Below are 19263 nucleotides of genomic sequence, written 5' to 3' on the forward strand. Positions count from 1 at the left end.
GGCACTGGGAGGGTTAAAGAAAAAGGCATTCAAAGCACATAACAGTCCCTGACACACAGTGCCGTGATAAGGAGTGGTAGATGGTGTTGACGTTAATAGGAGAAGCTGCTACACCTTTTCCCATCAGCCAGTCTTGATGACAATGTCCCAGTAACGAGGCCCCGTCCCCAGGGACCTGGCGATCTGCCTGGAAGGGAGAAGGCACCTCGCCTCATGGAGAGCTTTCAAAAGAGCTGTTTTGCCACTCTCTGCTTTTTGCTACTTGCAGTAGGCAGGGTCTGTTGAGAGACTTTGTTCTCAAATGCAACAGAACGGCCATGCTCATCAGATCGCTGCTTCATTGAAAATGGGTCTTGGCTCTGCTCGGTTCTCTGCTTACTTGGCATTTTTAATAGGGCTCAGCCTAGTATTCTGCTCCCCCTCCCAACTCCCAGAATTCTGATGCTTCTCATTCAGTTTTGCATTTCAAATGTGTTGCTTTTGAAATTTCCTTTGGCACCTAGACTACACTGGGTAGTCTTTTTAATATTTTATCTGCCCTGGGCACAATGCCTGTTTTGTATTCTGGAGACCCACACATGATGCAGCAGACACTCCGATTATATATTTGGATGCCTGAATAATTGATCTCAGATTCTTAGCCTGCCTGTAAGAGTTTGTGTCTCAAATCTGTTACCCCGTCTGTACGGCTAAAGCACTTGAACTTGCCCTCAATCAACTTGGCACCGTGACAATGAGGCTTCCTAGGGTTTCTATATTTGTCAACGTGTGTTCATTTGGAAACTGGAGGTGAGTAACCCTGCTTTTTATAGGCTGCCTATTGACCACAATAGGAAACTGGGTGTATTTTAGGAAAGAGGAAAGCAGAAATGTGTTGTACATTCCAAATACCAATTTCTGGCTCCCAACTTTAAACCAAATCACCGTGATATTACTAACACTCTAGCGTTTGTGGTAGATTTTTGGTGCCGCAGTCTCTTGAAGAGTTGGAGTTATTTGTTGGATGCCTTATATCTCATAGTTCCTGTGAGCTGGAAGGAACAAACAGAACACTTCATTGTATCGAGGTATTCAGATGAATGAATCCCCACAGAACACTCAGATCACCTCACCAAGAGCTAGACACACAAGTCCAGAAGTCCTCAAACCTGAGCTCTCATTTGTTGGCAATCCTGGGACTTAAGAAGCTCACAAAACACTTCCATAGATGTAACTTACTGTAGACTGCCTATCCTGGTAAATTCTGTTTGTGAAGTGAGTGCTTATTAGCAATCCAGTTATTGACTAAAACACCAGTTCCCCTCTGATAATTTGATATGCACAGCTACAAGAGAAGCCTGGGGTTTCAAGGCTGTGAATTAAAGCCAGAAGGTGTTGGGCCACATCTCAAGCCTCCCCCCCCCCGGCCCAGAGCAGGTAGACTCCCAAGGGTCTGTGCAGTTGCTTTTGGAAGCAACCTGCAGTCCTAGGGACTCACAGCTGGCCAGGGGTGTGCAGCTTGGAGAAGCATGCCCTTCCTGGTCCGCAGAGTTGTTTGTTACATTGGGCTTTGTATGACATTTGGGTGAGCTCCTTGAGCCAGCAGTCATTGCAGCTGAGTGGCAATCTCTCCTCTTTTCCAGGCTACTCCTTACTTTCTCTCTGGGAAATTCCAATGTCACTCCCCACTAAGAGCCTCTCTAGAAGATGGTCAGTGAGCGCTCAACAGCCAGGCCTCGTAGAACCTTCTTCTCCTGCCCTATTGCTATTGTCTTCAAGAATTCCTTCTTGAAATTCACTTTCCTGAGGTGGTTCAGTGGTTAAGAGCTTGGACTGCTTTCCCAGAGGATTCAAGTTCAGTTCCAGCTCCAGGGGATTTAATACTTCTGGTCTCTGATAATACTTGTCTCGAGCTCACACAGCCACACACAGACATAGACACATAATTCAAAGTAATAAAAATAAATATTTAAAGGCTGATTTAGCCAGGTGATGGTGGTGCACACCTTTAATCCCAGCACTTGGGAGGCAGGAGCAGGTGGATAGGTAGATCTCTGAGTTCAAGGCGCCATTCTGGTCTACAGAGTGAGTTCTAGGACAGGCAGAGCTACACAGAGAAACCCTGTCTCAGAGCGAGAGAGAGAGAGAGAGAGAGAGAGAGAGAGAGAGAGAGAGAGAGAGAGACACAGAGACAGAGACAGAGACAGAGACAGAGACAGAGACAGAGACAGAGAGAGATTCATTTTCCCTCCAACTGCCAGGACATGGTGCCTGCCCCCACCTCCCTGCTCCCCTGTCCTCACTTTGTGACTGTAGGCCTCTGGTTCGTTCGTGGGCCAGCGTACCCATGTCACACACTAGAGATGTGGTACCCATGTCACACACTAGAGATGTGGTACCCATGTCACACACTAGAGATGTGGGATACTTAGATGTCCAGAATTGTGCCTTGGGTTCTCCCATCCCAATTTCTGGCCCAGGCATGGTCAGGGCCCATGTGAGGTCAGCTCCGAGTCTGAGACGCCACCAAAGAGTCAGCATTTATTTTATGGTAGGAAGCTGGCAGCTGTGTCCTTCTCTGGTCATTTATCACACCCTATGCTGGGAAGCTAAAACATAGATTCTACCAAACGGCTAGTGACCAGGTCTGAAACTCCTGAGACATCAGTAGCAAATCGAGATGACAGACACAGACGGCACTGAAGGCTGAGCTAAGTGCAGACTCCAGGAAGACCCAGAGTGCTTACTAGTACCCTGTTCAATTTCTGAGACAGTGCCTTCTCATGCAACCCAGGATGGTTCAAACTCATGGCAGTCCTCCTGCCTCAGCTACCTGCATCCTGGGATTGCAAATGTGCACCGCCTCATCTGGCTGGCCAGGGTCTTGTGTTTAAGTTAGATTTCTCAAGTTAACTCACTACACTCATTTTGGGGTACAAACATAGAAAAATGGGGCTAACATCTGGGTATCGGGTGTTGAGCTGTGAATAAAACAAAGGCCCATCATGTCTGCGTATCAGGATCACTCTCTAAATGGGTCTAAGAGGTTCAGAGCATGAGGAGGCCAGTGTGAGTTATATGGAGAGGACATCATTGCCTGCTTCTGAGAGCCACGGGGCACCTTCTGCAGTGTTTTACCCGACGCTGGTCTTCCTGTTTGTTTTCAGGGTTGGAGACTGAACTCAGGGCCTTGCGTTCTAGCCCAGTGCTTACGCTGAGCCACACTTCCCAGTATCCGCCCCCCCATCCTAATTTCAAAGCACAGTGAAATAAAATTATTAGAGATTCCATGTCGAGGGGTTTGTTTGCTTGGTTGTTTGTATTTTGAGACAGCGTCTCTCTGTGTGGCCCTGGTTGTCTTGGTCCTTGCTTGGTAAACCAGACTGGCCTTGAACTCAGAGATCCACCCACCTCTGCCCCCCAAGTGCTGGAACTAAAAAGTGTCCACCACCACACCTGGTAACTGAGGGCTCTTACTGATCTTAAAAATTGACCCTGAAGGCTAAGTGTGGTGGCACACACCTGTAACCGTAGCTCGAGGGATGCTGAGACGGGAGAATTGCACGTTCAAGGCCAGCTCAGACGTCACAGCAAGTTCACAGTCAGCCTGAACTGCATAGAAAACCCCTCCATCTCAAATAATGAAAGTGCTTCGTCACAGGAAGACTTCCCGGTGTCTGAGCTGCAGAAGAACTGGAGGAGGAAGATAGTGAGCAGTGGGGAACCTTGCCATTGGAACTTTGAAAAGAAGGAAGATGAAAGTGTGCGCGGGGGAGGGGCACAGAGGGCTGGATGCTGCTCTCTCCTGGGTAGGCTCTGAAGGTGTGCACACCACCCTGAGGTGTAGGCTGCAGAGATGGCTTAGTGGGTAAAAGCACTTGTCACGCAAAGCCTGATGAGCTGCTTTTGGATCCCCAGAACCCACGTAAAAAGCCAGCTGCTGCAGCATGCATCGGTAATCCCGGAGCCTGTACAGAGAGATGGGAAGCGCCTGGGAGTGCTGAGGTCACATGGCCTGGAGTAAGCTGTGCAATGGCAGAAACAAGAGAGACCCTGACTCAAAAGAAAGTGGATGACAAGAACCAGCCCCTGAAAGCTGTCTTTCGACTTCCTCACATACTCTGTGGCATTCGCGCGCACACGTACCATACATATACACACAAACGCATGCCCGATGTCTTAAAATTCATCATAGTCTGATACTCCAGCAATCAACCTACTTCCCTTAGGGATATTCTAATTTAACAATTAGATACAGTTAAGTGTGGTAACGGTTGAGATGTGAAATATCCCTTTCAGAAGACTTGTGTACTAAAGGTTCAATCCCCAGCTGCCATTGCTCTTTTGAGAGGTTCCGGAAACAGAGGACCAGGTTGGGTCTAGCTGGAGGAAGTTAGTTCCTCGTTGCCCCAGGCCCCTTTATGTCTGTCTCTCTCTTGCTTCTGGGTGCCGTGTGAAGTGAGGAGTCATATGTTCCAGCTGCCATGACGTTCCGCTTCATCAGTGCCCAGAATCCACAGCGCCCAGGACTATGGCCTGGCCCCTCTGAAACCATGATACAAAATAAGTGATCCCTTCCCTAAGTAGTTTTTTTGTCAGGTATTTTACAACGAGAAAATCCAATGCCCTCCCCTTATCCCAAGCACTCCCCATTGGTTGTCTGAAACCACAGATGTAGCCTGTGTCTTATTCCTATAATACATGACTTGGGTAAGTTTGGTTTATAAACTAGGCACAGTGAGAGACTAATGACAATAAAGTAGAACAATTATAATCACATATGGTGTGAATCGCCAGCACGGCTACCTTTGCACTCTGGGTCTATTATCAAACAAAAAGGTTTAGCCCTGCAGCCGTGCAGCCGTCAGGCTGATAACCAGGATGTCTGCTGCGTGGTTATGTGGAGGATGACATATACAGCGTGGATTCTCTGGGCAAAGAGGTCATTCACATCCTGGGCGGGTGATTTCTTCATGCTCCTCAGAATAGCCTGCAATTTAGAACTTATAAGTTTTATTTCTTTCTGCCATAACAAACCTCAGAAAGAGAAGCTGCACCCAAGGGCTGTTGTATATGATTTTTAATTAAAGGTCCCCACCCCCTAGGAATTTTTCCATGGTGTCCCCTTGTCTTCAAAATGATGCAAGTGAAGTTTGCACTTAAATTATTTATTCAGACACATTTCGGCCATCTGGCCAAGTTTCACTGGGAATGCCTTTGTTGGCAGACATCACGGTGAAAGTATGTCCTGTACCTGTGCTTAGTGGGAACCAGTGAAATAGACTACCGATGTTGGGAGCCTCTCTCCATTGTTTTCCCTGAAGATTACTGGGTAGTTTGCAGACTCTCGACCCAATTCGCCTTGTGTCTCATGCCTGTTTCTCAAACCCCGTGTGGCACTCTGTTGATATTCGAGAGTTAATATTGTCGTTCTGGGCTGTCAAGATGGCTCAGTGAGTAAGGGCACTTGCTGTGGAAGCATGGTGACTTTAGTTTGACCCCTGGTACCCACATAGTGGAAGGAGAGAGCTGACTCCTACAGTTGTTCTGTCTTCCATATGTGTGCCCCTGCTCCCATGTGATAAAAATAAAATAAATTGAAAAAATGTAGACCCGCTGGATTTTTAAAGCTATATATTGTCATTTCTTCATGGGTGGGATGAGTTCTAATCCAGTTCCCAGGACCAGTGTGTCTTCCAAAGCACCCTTGGAAATGGAGAGTCATCAAGTTTGTCAGTAGCCCCAGGCTTTTGACTTCCCCCTCTCTACGCTGTCAGGCGGGGTTTGGGCCTTGGGGCTCTCAGTCACATTCTTCTAGCCCTCCATCCTGGCTCTGGCTCCTTCTGTAACAGTCTCCCTTCTATTCACTCTAAACTCAATCCATCCAGCCATTTTACACACACACACACACACACACACACACACACACACACACACACACACACACCATACATCCTGCCCAAGGCTGTCTTCCTCTCCCTCATTAGCCCAGCAAGCAAAGTGCCCCCAAACCTAGGTCCTGTCCTGCCCCTGAAGACGCAATTCAGATGCTTGAGTCTTAACTCCTGCTTCTTCCTTTGGACTCTGCAAATCCATCCTCAGGGAATACTCTAGAGAAATGAGAACAACTGTAGCCGGATGGCGGTGGTGGAGCACACCTTTAATCCCAGCCATCCCTGTGCTGGTGGTCCTGAGTTCTATAAGAGTGCAGACTGAGTAAGGAGTCAGAGGCAGGAGATCTCTGTGAGTTTGAGACCAGCTGGTCTGTCTATACAGCTAGTTTCAGGACAGCCAGGACTACACAGAGAAACTCTGTCTCAACATAGATAGTAGATAGATAGATAGATAGATAGATAGATAGATAGATAGATAGATGATAAATAAGAACAACTGTAACACACATTCTTTCCAAAATTAGTTTTTCATGCTATTGTGTGAAGATGTAAATAAGAAAAATATCAAAGAATTTGGATAACTATTAAATAAGATGCAGTAATTCTTATGGGTCTCCCTGGAGTTTGAAAAGCCCATTCAAAATGCTACCTTGACAACGGGGGTGGGGGAGTGGAAAGGAGCCCACATATCTGAAACTTAATTGTAGGAGTTACTTTGAGCACCTCCTGGAGACAAGGAAGCCAACAAAAGACTCTAATGATGCAGCTGATGTCACATAGCTCTGACCTAGTTTGGTGAATCCCAAGGCATGCTTTGCTATGTAGAATACCATTCTTAGATTGCTGTTTTGTTTTTGTTTTAGACAAGGTCTTGCTATGTAGCCTTGACTGACCTTCAACTCAGATCTGCTTGTCTCTGCTCCCAAGTGCTGGCATCAACGGTGTGTGCACTTATCTATCTACCTATCTATCTATCTATCTATCTATCTATCTATCTACTGTGCGTATGGAAGTCTGGTGGTGAGTGCAAGCATGCCAAAAATTGCAGTGGAATCAGAGGACAACTTGTGGAAGTTTGTTCTCCTTCTACCATGTGGGTTCTGAGGACCAAACTCAGGTCATCAGTCTTGGTGGCATTGACCACAGCCTTTTTATCACAGTACAGTGGAATTCTTCTCTCTCTCTCTAAAATTTTGTTTATTTATTATATATACAGTCTTCTGTCTGCACGCCAGCAGAGGGCACCAGATCTCATTCAAGGTGGTTGCGAGCCACCATGTGGTTGCCGGGAATCGAACTCAGGGCCTCTGGAAGAGCAGTCAGTGCTCTTAACCACTGAGCCATCACTCCAACCCCTGGAATTCTTCTCTTAAGTCGTGTTCAAAATTACTCTCCCCTGATACTCTTCCCACCCCACCTCTGCATAGACCGGGTTGATGAGGAGACCCTGGCCTATGTGTGCATAACATTTAATGTGTATGAACCTGACTTTAATGTGTTTCATACTCGTTTTGAATAGATTCACATTTCTATTTTTTAACCTAGCAACAATATGAGGTATTTGCAGTAGAGAGCTCAAATCTTTCGTTTCTACAAGTCAACATATTGGAGGAGAGCCTGGGTTTGCCACCATCTGGAATACAAGGATAATTTTACCAACCTCAGAGGCTGTGTAGAGATTAACTGAGAGAAAGCAGAGGGTCCAGTGCGGATGAACTCAAACACACTGGCTGCCTCTGCTGGGCGCTGCTTTGCCCTTGGGTGTCTGAGAGCATAAGTGTCCTCTGGGTTGGGACGGGTTTCTTATGGCTCCTTGTGCTTCACACTCTGTGCTGGCTTGTTTTATGCCAGCGTGATACAGGTTGAAGTCATCTGCGAGAAGGGAATGTCAACTAAGAAATGCCTCCATAAGATGGAGCTGTAGGCAAGCCTATCAGGCATTTTCTTAATTATTGGTTGATGGTGGAGGGCCCAGCCCATGGTGGGTGGTGCCCTCCCTGTGCTGGTGGTCCTGAGTTCTATAAGAGTGCACACTGAGTAAGCCATAGGAGCGAGCCAGTAAGAAGAACCCCTCCACAGCCTCTGAGTCAGCCCCTGCCGCCTCCAGGTTCCTGCCCTGGTTCAGTTCCTGTCCTGACTTCCTTCGATGATCAACCGCGATGGGGAAGTGAAAGCCAAACAAACCCTTTCCTCCCCAACTTATTTTTTGGTTTGGTCATGGTATTTCATCTCAGCAATAGAACCCTAACTAAGACCCAGGCTAGAGGGGCCAGAGAGGTGGTTCAGAGGCTAAGAGCACTTGTTGCTCTTTCAGAAGACCTGGATTGGCTTCCCAGCACCCACACAGTCACTCACAACAATCCTGACTCCAGCTTCAGGGGATTCCATGCCCTCTTTTGACCGCCACAAGCACCAGGCACACTTGTGGTACACATACTTACATGCAAGCAAAACACTCATACACACAGAACACATACATCTTTACAAATGAAAATAAAGATAGGGCCGTGGTGGCGCACGCCTTTAATCCCAGCACTTGGGAAACAGAGGCAGGCGGATCTCTGTGAGTTCGATACCAACCTGGTCTACAAGAACCAGTTCCAGGACAGCCTCCAAAGCCACAGAGAAACCCTGTCTCAAAAAGCCAAAAATAAATAAATAAATAAATAAATAAATAAATAAATAAGATAGGAAGCTGTAGTGACCAATCACTTTCTGCCATTTCATTTACTTCTATCCTGACACTTTTCTCCTAAAAATTAGAAAAGAAATTGTGTGTGTGTGTGTGTGTGTGTGTGTGTGTGTATGTAGGTGTGTGTGTAGGTCAAAGGTTTATGTTCTGAGACACAGTCTCTTAACTCAACCTGGAGCTCACCAGTTGGCTGGCTGGGCAGCAAGCCCCAGGGATATGCCTATTTCTGCCCCTTCAACTCTGGGATTACAGACATAGGGTACCACCCTCAGCTTTTGAGTTGTTGCAAGGGATCCAAAAGTCAGTGCACGGCGAGCACTCTAGTGACTGTGACTTCTCCCCAACTGTAGAAATGTTAATAGTGATTGCTTGAAACTGGGAATGTAACCCAGGTTGTAGAGTGCTGGGCTCGCCTGCATGGAGCGCATATCATGTATGCACAGCCCATTCATTAGGTACTGCATAAACCTTGCAGAGTTTGCATGCCTACAACCTAAGCTCTTGGGAAGTGGAAGTAGGAGGATCCGAAATCCAAAGGCTTCCTCAACTGCATGGGGAGTTCAAGGCCAGCCTGGGCTAGAGACTCTACCTCTAATGACAATGCCAGAGGGATTAAGGGCACTTATTCTTCCAGAGGACCCAGATTTATAATTCCAGTTTCTGGGGATTCAATGGCCTCTTCTGGCCTCTGCAAGCACCAGGCACAAATGTGATACACATATGTACATACAGGCAAAACACTCATACACATAAAATAATAAATCTAAGCTGGGAGGTGGTAGAACACACCTTTAATCCCAACACTCGGGAGGCAGAGGCAGATGGATCTCTGTGAGTTCAAGACCAGCCTGGTCTACAGAGCGAGTTCCAGGACAGCCGGGGTATACAGAGAGACCTGTCATGAAAAATAACAATAAACAAAATCTAAACAATAATAATCAATTGTCACAGTACCACTTGTGGTGGTGACGGTGACGGTGATGAAGGCTGGCAGTAGATAAGTGTTCATGTTGTACTAGCAACTCAGCTAGTACCTTCGCTTGTTTCGTGTTAGTCTCTACAATAGCCTTGAGAAACAGACTTCCTCAGTCCCATTTTACAGATGCATAGGCCAAGGCACACAAAGGCTTAGATACCTTGCTTCAGTTTGTATGGCTATCAGAGCTGGGACTGGGGTTCAAAAACCAGGCTATCAGCCTCCTGGACATGGTTGAGATAAATGTTCCCTATTGTCTGTGGTCCCAAGAGTCGATTGGAAGAGACTCTGTTTGGTTTTATTTGTTATCTGTTTGGAAAGTGGTGCTAAAACCCTCTGGGGAAGCCCACAGGTAGCAAAGAATTGACGTCCTGACATCAAATCAATCAGACACGTTTCTTTTAAGATTCCCATTCTCAATTAAGGTGGGAATCAGATTAACCGAGATTGGCTGGGAAGCGGTGAGCATCTTGGAGGCTCCGGAGCGTGAAAGGTCAGCCAGCTCCTGGATCAGCTGCCTCCCTGGGGGGAATTCAGCTGCTGCAGAATTCTGTTTTCAGTGAGATCTGTCTAGAAACCAGTCCCCGATTCCTTCCCCGAATTCATTTTCGCCTAAACTGCCTCTTGTTTTTCTCCATCCAGAATCCTCCCTGGGTGACAGACAGGCACGGGCACCCAAAGTGCACCTGTCCTGAGCCGCACGGCGCCATCAATGTCCTTAGTGCACCTGTCCTGAGCCGCACAGTGCCATCAATGTCCTTAGTGCACCTGTCCTGAGCCGCACAGCGCCATCGGTGTCCTTAGCACCAACCGAGCAGATCCAGGCTGTGCCTGTGTGGCTCCCTGGCTCTAATTACCCAGGGCAAATGGCTGCCTCGCTCTGAGTAATGAGAAATCGGAAACAACAGGGGATGATTAAATAAATCGGCATCTGGTCGAACGACGGAATAATAAGCAGCCATTAAAGTTTGAGGCGAATATATATAAATATCACAGTACTCCTGCTACAAGACGAAAGTGAACTTTGGCAGTAGTGGCCCACGGAACCCAAATTTCATGCGTGTATTTTAAAGATATGTGAAAACAGAAGAAAAAAAATCACAGAGCAAAAGGCCCACGATGTCCGTCATCATCTCCGAGAATGTGATTACAGGGTTCTCATTTGGTTTTTGCTTCTTTACAAGTGTGTCCCTAAGAGCAGGGTGTCTTTTAGATTAGAAGTGAGGGGGAGGAGGAGTGTGGCTGAGGGAAGTTTGTTGAGCCCCACCCCTCCCCCCCACCCCATCAGCGCTTGAGTTTTCACTGCCCCCCCCCACACTGAGGATCCAATTCAAGTCTTGCCCCCTTAGGTGGTTTTCTGGAATCATCCAGCTCAGAGGTATCTTCATTTTGATTGGCCTTTGGACTTGCTGGGACGCACCCACAGCTGTGTGGGGGGTCTCCTGTCCCCAGCTAAAGGACAGGACCCTTCATAGCTGCATGTGCTTATACTTAACTTCCTTCTCCTGACCACATGGCCCGGCAAGTGTTGGGAAGCTGCTGGGGTTTAATCAGTGTTCACTGAACACAAGCTGGGCCCTCATGGGACACACCACATGGGGGTGACCCGCCTTTCTCTCTGAACTTTGTCCCATTTCCTCCAATTCATCTGAAAGGGCTGCCTGTGCTATTAGCCCTGGGTTAGATTTTTATTGTGAATTGTTTTGTTATTTTTTTAAAATTCCTTTTGTTTTAGTAGGGATGACCAAGTCTAGCCCTTGTTTTTACAGGGAGATTATAGAAGAAAATAAATATGGTCTATTTTGAGCAAAAAGGCTGTGTGTGTGTGTGTGTGTGTGTGTGTGTGTGTGTGTGTGTGTGTGAAGGGGAATAATGGAGCTTGTGTTTTTAAGACAGAAAATGAGAGCCAAGAGGAAAGGAAGAACTTCCCTGGTCTCACGCTTATCAAAGGAAGGTGAAGTCATACTCATGTCAGCCTTTCTGTCGGCCTGCTGCGCTCAGGATACTGTACAGAGGTCAGGGGTCAGAGTTGCAGGACACAAGACCTGGGCAATGTTTCTGGAGGAAGAAAAGATGCGTCACTGGTCGCTGAAATAGCAGCCTGAAGGCAGGCTCGGTCTGTGAGGCTCAGTACAAAGGATGCCCAGGCAGACTCCAGCTGGCAGGGTAGGTCTGGCTGCTGGCAGATGCCTTAGGGATGGAGGTGGCCAGGGAGGTCCAGGCCCTGGCAGGGTGTTTTGTGTTGCTGGTCACCCCCCACCCTAGTTTGTACCCAGCGTCCCTGTCCCCTCATTTGTTGCATGCTCCACCCCGTTAGGTTCCTGTTAGGCTTCTGTTATGCATTCTGACCTCTGCCGTGGCCCTGTGTCTTGGGAGGCAGGGAATTTAAAAAGTGTCTGTAGTGGAGGAAGGCTGAAGGAGAGGATGACCTCCACCTTGAATGGACTTCCCCGCTAAATGCTAAGTGCTGGGGTTGGGGATTTTGATGCAGAAATGGAGCCATGCCTGCTCTTGCACTGGGAAGCAAAGCAAACCAGAGTTACCTTAATGCTACATCAGAAATGGACGAAAGCAAGAAGACTGACTGATGGCCGGATTGATAGGATACAAGCATCCAGGAGGTTTCTAATCAAGTGACAAAGAGCAGTATAGAATGAGCCTGGGGGTGGCTGAAGATGCATCTCCGTTGTGGTAATGAGAGAATTGGGGAGCCTCCTGATAAAGAGACATATGCTGTGAGATCTTGGGCAGGATAATCTCTCCGATCCAGGGCCATGACAGGATCTATGTATGTGAAATACTTACCAAGTACTTGGCCTGGTGCTCAGCCCAAACCAAGCTGTAAACCTGGGGTTTGTTGGATATTAAAGGTGAGTCTGAGGAAGCTAGAGGCAAGAGGGTGAGGACTTCCGAGGGGATGACTGTCTTTGTCCTGGACCTACGGGCCATATGGCCGAGAAGAGGGAGTCACGGGGGAGACCTAGATTTAGGAAAGTTTGCAGTGTTTACTATTGGGTGTTTGTTTCCATCCCCCCCTGGTCACAGGCAGTTCTGGCCAAAGGGACAGATTGGTCAAGAACCCAGGATGGGGGAGGCGCAGCCTAGGAGAAGGAGCGGCGGCGGGTAGGAGCTGGAAAGGCTGACAATGCCAGCAGGCCAGATGATGTTGCCAGCAGCCGGGGTTGTCTGCCGGCAGATCCAGAACAGCCAGGGTGGGGCCGTGCTCTCCCCATGGCTGCTCACCAGTCCCCGAGGAGCATTTAAAACCCCTGCCCCTCCTCAGCGGGACACTGGGGCCACACAGAGGACAGAGGGTAGGAGGAAGGCCAGGGTGTGTGGCATGGGCAGGCAGGGGACCCTTCAGACCTCCGTCTACCCATCTCCAGCATGCCTGCTTCAAAGACCCTGTCCTGTAGAAAGACAGGAGGACCCCAGAGCTACAACACTGTGAGCTCGGCCGGGAGTGCTGGAGGTAATGGCAGCCCTGTGGGTTTCAGGGTCAAGATCTTTCCAGACCCTCCAAGGCCAAGGCGGGCGTTTATGGAATTGTTACTGAGTGCCTTAATGTGTCGCCGCTGGCTTTCAAGTTTAACCCCACTGGCTTTTCCTCAGCCACAGTCCTTGCTTCATTCACGGAGTGTGCACCTGCTCCTCCTACCGACTTCACCTGTCCTGGTCCTGGGCTGTCGCAGGGACTGTCCCCACCCTGGATAAGCTTTCCTGCAGGGGACGTAATGTGGGCACAGATGGAGGGACTCATTTGGGGAGCACACTGGAGCTGGATGATTCCATGCAGGAAATGAAAAGCAAGCAGAGTCAAGGAGAGGTCCTCCCGCTAGGCTAGTCGTGGTCAAACCCCCTGGAGAAATAAGCGTGCCTCCCACACACACTAATAGGGAAAGAGCATTCCATAAGGGGAATCTTCAGTGCAAGTGTCCTGAGAGGAGTCCTTGCATCTGGGCTGACGAGTCCTAGCTGGGGAAGAGGAGAGTGGACCAGGGCAGCTGCCCATGCCTAGTTTTCAAGTTGTTGGGTACCACTGAAGCCTTGTAACTGGACAGTCTGTTAAATTATGTTTATCATTTGATTTAGAGTATCCAAAGATACTATATACATATATATACTCTATACACATACATGTATATATGTATTTATGTACATATAATAAAACAGGAGTGTGTGTGTATATGTACTCTCTCTCTCTCTCTCTCACACACACACACACACACACACACACACACACACACACACAGGAAGTTTGGCCAGGTCACTTTACCTTTGCTTTCCTTAAACTAGGTATGAAAAATGGGGCGAGTGACAAGAAGAGCATCCTTTAGGAAGTTGCCTTTGGTGCATGGAGATTACATCTGCCAGGCACAATCTCCAGAGAGTGAGAGATGACCTGGTGGAGAGCAGTTCTCCGCTTGAAATAAAATGGATGAGAATTAAAAGGTACAATATAGGCAAGTGACTGGGAGCTAATCTCCGCCTGCCTCGGTGTGCAAGAGTGCGAACATTAAGAATCAGGATTCTCAGGAGCAAGATTAAAGAAACAATCGTCAGGCCTTTCAAATTCTCGTTCCAATGAACTGTTTTCAGCTGCGTCTTAATGCTTTCTTTGGTTGTTCCCGGCAGGGCTGTGTCTCTCTTAAATTCATCTGCTGAGTTGTTTAGAAAACTCAGGGAGAAGCTTGTGGGTTTCCCAGTGTCTCCCTTACCTGCTTTGGCTCCCGAGGCCAGGCCTCAGCCCAGCCAGCCCCCCATACTCCCCATCCTGACTCTTCTCCTTACCTCCAGATTGCCCAGGAAGCATAGATGCTATATAGGACTGACTGCTCTATGGCTAAGATTCCAGATTCTCTAGCTATATGATTATGATCGTTCAGTTTCTGAAAGAAGCAGATAAGATGCCAGCGCAGTCCAGCCCTGGGCTGAGTGTCCTGCTCACTGCTCTGTTGGGACACAGCTTTATATTCACCAGGAGGTGAACTGCTTGTAACTGACAAAAGTATTGTTTTGTTTCTGAGCTTTTCCTCCCTCCTAAACCAGTTATTCATTTCACATCCCCGCCTTATTTTAAACCCTGTAAAGGTCTAAAAACAAACAAAACTCCAGCACCCAACAGAACGGGAAGGGCTTCAGACACCTGTGTGCCGGTTTTCTCATATAAACACCCTGACGCCCAAATGTCTAGAAGGTTCAGCCATGAGGATTACTCCCTTTGCCTTTCAAGCTTTCAAGGAAAACATGTTCATTCTATAAGACTGCTTCTCAGACACCAGCAGCTTGTGGGTTGGTTAATTAGATCTCCCAGATGGGAATTTAGTTTTTGGGGTCGTTCATGAGATTGACTGGAGTCCAGTGTTAGCCAACAGAAGGCTGCGGCGTCTGGTTTTGGAGGACCCTAGGAAAGGGGCAGAGAAGTAACGAGGGAATGAAGGTGACATGCTTTATGGAAAATGGGTGGCGGTCACAGGCTCTGTCCATCGCTTCTCCCTGCCCGCCACCCCTGGCAGAAGTGTCTCCCACCCCACCCGTCGTCTCCTGCAGTGCTAGGGTGCCTCGGCACACCTCAGTGCAGCTTCCGTGGCTCCACACAGGCAGTGACCCCCAAGACTTCAGCCCTAGCCTTTCTGCATGTAGTCCATTCTAGACGTCGCTCACCAACCACCTGTGTTCTCCAGTTCTAGGTACGGTTGGGCTCTGGGTTCCTCGTCTGTACGCCTGAGCCCCACATTCTTAACTTACCCTCTTGCTTCCAGGAGGTACTCACGTCTTGCTGGACTCTGCCCTCCCTTGTCCTGTCTTGATAAGTCACTCAGCTCTGACCTTCGTCCCTGTGCCATCCTGCATATTACATCTGGGTGGGGTCTTTACTGTCACCTGCTACTCAGATGACTCTCAAAGATCCCTGCGTTAGCCTGTACACAGCAGTCCTCAGTCTGGCCCTGCCTGGTCTTTGCATCTCTTCTTCTAAGATGTTGAAGAAAAATGCAGTGTCTCTCGTTGTGGATTTCAGTTAAATTACTTATCCAAGGTCATACAGTAAGTACCCAGAAGAACTGGGCTTTCAACCCAGGCATCTGTGACCCTGGAGCCTAAATTACTTTGTCGCCATGCTGTGCCACTTTGCAGACTCCAAGAGATGCCAATAGCTGGAGCCTCAGTGTTGCCTAGCCATGGCTGAAAATGCAGCACCTCGGGCTCACCCCACGCTCATGTGAACTCTCCTGCTCCATCTCTTTGTACCCTCCCTTTGCATGTGTGCTTTGAGTTTTCTTAGCTTGGTAACTATGTAACCCAGCCAGCCCTGGCACAGTGGTTATGTGTATAGTCTCTGAAGCTAGATTTTGGGGGACTAAATCCCAGTTGGCCATATATTACCCCTGTACAGTTCCAGGCAGATCATTTAACCTCCTCCTGTCTCAGTTTCCTTATCTGTAAGGTGGGGATAAATATAGTACACATTCACCCGTTGGAGTTGTTCAAGAGGTTTAACAAGTTGCCGTACATCCTGCCTGGGCACCCAGAGAAAGTGTCCAAAAAGCCTGGCCAGACAGATGATAGTATAGCCTATAGCTTTAAACCATGGACTTTGAGACCCTGAGAGGGAGTGTGTCCCCTTGGGAAATGTCCCACCATAAATAATCCTGGGTGCCAATGGGGCATGGCCCTAAATGCTTTCACCCAGGAAGGAGCAAGGAAGAGAAGCCAAGACAAACCCAGGAAATGTCTGGTGGCCAGAGCCTGGGGTCGTGGGGGCTGAGGGCCACAAAGCTTCCTTGTGGGGTAGGGGTGGGATTCACAGCCAGTCCCCTGCCACCCTGCCCCTTGCATTTCTTCAAGTTCACATCCATACCCAAATCATGAAGTCTGAAGCCCAAACCATAGCTGTCTCCTCCTCATGGCTGGGCGCCACCCAGACTTCCCAGCCGGAGCTCCCCTCCCCACCTCTCCCACTGGCCTGTGCAGGGTTCTTTGTGTGGTGGAGGGTTTCCCACTAAAGCAATTCATTCTTTTTCTCAGTGACCCCTAATCTTCCCAGCAAATGCTTGCATTTCAAGTAGAAGGCGAGTGCAGACAACTCATCTATAATTGGTGGGTGGAGGGGGCATTTAGTTTTCTTTGCCGGATGGACTTTCCCAAGCCCTGATATCTCCACCCCTCCACCCTCAACTCTCTCCGCACAAGGGAGCTGGGATACAGCAGAGGATGGTCCTGCCTGGGATAAGGCTAAAGAGGGCAGTTTCTAGGTGTTTCCATTTCCTTGATCCATTAAGTTACTTCACCAGTTTTATGCTGATTTCCTGACACCATTTGCTTTCCAGCATCAGAGATCCTAGACAGAGTCATTCGGGGCTTCTCGTTGGAATACATTTAACTTTGTAAAAACCGGCCACATTGTTCTTAGGTTTCCGTTTGGCCAGGGCACCAGGGAAGGGCATGAGAAACTAGCCCAGCTCTTCCATGCAGTTTCAAATAGCACAGACGAGAGCCTTAGGGATTCACTGTTAATAGTTGATGACCCTGTTTGTTTATCACCCTGCCATGACCGTTCTGCAGAGGGTGTGGCACAGGAAAGGACACTGGGGGAGGCTGAGGCTCAAGAAAGAGGGAGGTTGGGAGCTAGTGAGGGCAGGAGGAGCAGTCACCCTCACACGTGGCCTTCGTCTTCCCAGAGTATTCTGGAAATTTGTGTGTGTGTGTGTGTGTGTGTGTGTGTGTGTGTGTGTGTGTGTGTGTTAGGCTGGTGGCATGGCAGCACTTGGCTTTCACATGAGCTCCCATCCATGAGGTCTTACCCTCCAAATATTCTTCTGGGGTCTGGCTTCCTCCCCTGAACACCCCACTCTGCCCAATCCCTAAACCCAAGACTCAAGCAAAGACCAATGCGTTGGCGTGTGGGAATCAGCGGGAGACTTCCTCCTGGGAAGAACAAGGCCCTTGGCCCTTCAGCCCTAGCTTCTTTCCTCATAAGGCCTGGGTCCCTGCAGCCTCCTGAGAAGGCTTCATTCCTGGGCTTTTCTTTCCCCATTCCAGGTGTGTGCGGCTGCTGCGGCGCTCTTCGTCCCAGATACAAGAGGCTGGTGGACAATATCTTCCCCGAAGATCCTGAGGTGGGTCCCTTTAAGGGTGTGTGGGCTGGTGACTGGGGAAGGCCTTGGAGCAGCAGCTCCTCCGGTCCACAGCCTGGGAACGGTGAGTGGCATTGTCCCATGGAGAATGAGGACATCGACTCTTCTGAAGGCTGGGTGTGCAGAAGGCTGTTAGGAATGTGTTGGCATGAGAACTAGCCCTTCTCACCCCGTCTCAGTCGCTCACTCTCCTGATGGAAATGTTTTCCTGTCAGTTAGTGAAGATGTGCTCCTGTCTAGCGTTTGGCTCGGGAACCCGTGTCTCTCCGCAGCTCCCTCTGGCATCTGTCAGGTGTCTGGCTGTGCATTGCACAGGAGGCCTGGCTGCGTGGCTTCCAAGCTGTCACTGTGTGTCACACTGTGTTATGCATTGTGGTCTGAGGATGTCAGGATTTGATGCCTCGGTATTTGAGAATTGCTGGCCTCTTCCGGATGGGCAGCTGGAGAACCCCATTTCCATTATCCTCTGGAGAATTCCCTAGGAGCTGCAGAGTCTCCTTCTTCGAGTCTTGGTAGTGACTATCCATGCACCTGAGTTACTGTCAATGATGCTGTGTCCTTCATCCACACCCACATTAATGCACATACACACATACATACACAGGCACACACAGACCTGCCTCTGTCGATATATGTGTGTGTGTGTGTGTGTGTGTGTGTGTGTGTGCGCGCAAGTGCACTTGTCTGTGCATGCATGTATGGAGGCAGAGATTGACGTCAAGTGCCTTCCTCACCCTCCACCATGATTTTTGAGACAAGTCACTCACGGAACCTAGAGCTTGCTGTCGTGGTTAAACTGGGGCCAGTGAGCTTCAGGGAGCTCCCTGTTTGCACGCCCACCCAGCTCTTAAGAAGCTTTTAGGCTACATGAGCTGCTGTGTACAGCTTCTACATGGTTGTGGGGAATCTGAACTTAGACCCTCATGCTCACATGGCAAGCACTATGCTATAAAGTGTCTCCCCAGCCCCATGCTTGGAGGACAGAAATGCTGTTTTTGTCATTTCCATATTTCTGATGTCCAGCATCTGCATAATAGACGCCTTGCAAACGTCAGCTCAGTTGAACTGATATTGTGCCTCACTGTATCGGGGCCACGGTGATTTCGAGCTGTCTGTCTTCTACAGGATGGTCTGGTGAAGACCAACATGGAGAAACTGACCTTCTACGCCCTCTCAGCTCCGGAAAAGCTGGATCGCATTGGTGCCTACCTCTCCGAGAGGCTCATCCGAGACGTGGGGCGCCACCGCTATGGGTAAGTCACATAAGTAGGAACGACATCAGTTTTCAGAAATTGCATTTTATTTTTAGGGTAAGATAGTGCAATAACATCAAGAAAAAGGGGTATGGGGTGAGTTATTGGATAGACTGAGACCAAGGAAGGTGAGTTTGCACATGCTCCTCCAGAAGCAGATGAACGTAGGTGAGGCTGTGGACATTTGGGGAGAGGCTATGCTGGCTCCGAAAGAGAAGCCACTTAGTACCCATCGGGTTGTCGCGAGTCCACATAGAGCTTACACAGCCAGTCTGCCTGTGTTTATTCTCACCAACCCGCCTTCCTTCCCTGTCTGAGAGAGTGAGGTGGAGCC

The 19263-nt window shown here is 48.8% G+C and overlaps 1 protein-coding gene across 2 annotated transcripts in view; it reads left to right on the plus strand.

Moving 5' to 3' along the window:
- Nucleotides 1-19263, plus strand: part of Efr3b (EFR3 homolog B) — a 73653-nt gene that overhangs the window by 16193 nt on the left and 38197 nt on the right. For both annotated transcript variants that reach the window (XM_013119873.3, XM_040730743.1), the window contains exons 2-3: nt 17582-17658; nt 18802-18929. In XM_013119873.3, coding sequence (XP_012975327.1) covers nt 17582-17658; nt 18802-18929 — 205 coding nt within the window. The remainder of the gene's footprint in view (nt 1-17581; nt 17659-18801; nt 18930-19263) is intronic.

Source organism: Mesocricetus auratus, unplaced genomic scaffold, assembly GCF_017639785.1.
Source record: "Mesocricetus auratus isolate SY011 unplaced genomic scaffold, BCM_Maur_2.0 Super-Scaffold_100024, whole genome shotgun sequence".
Taxonomy (NCBI): Eukaryota; Metazoa; Chordata; class Mammalia; order Rodentia; family Cricetidae; genus Mesocricetus; species Mesocricetus auratus.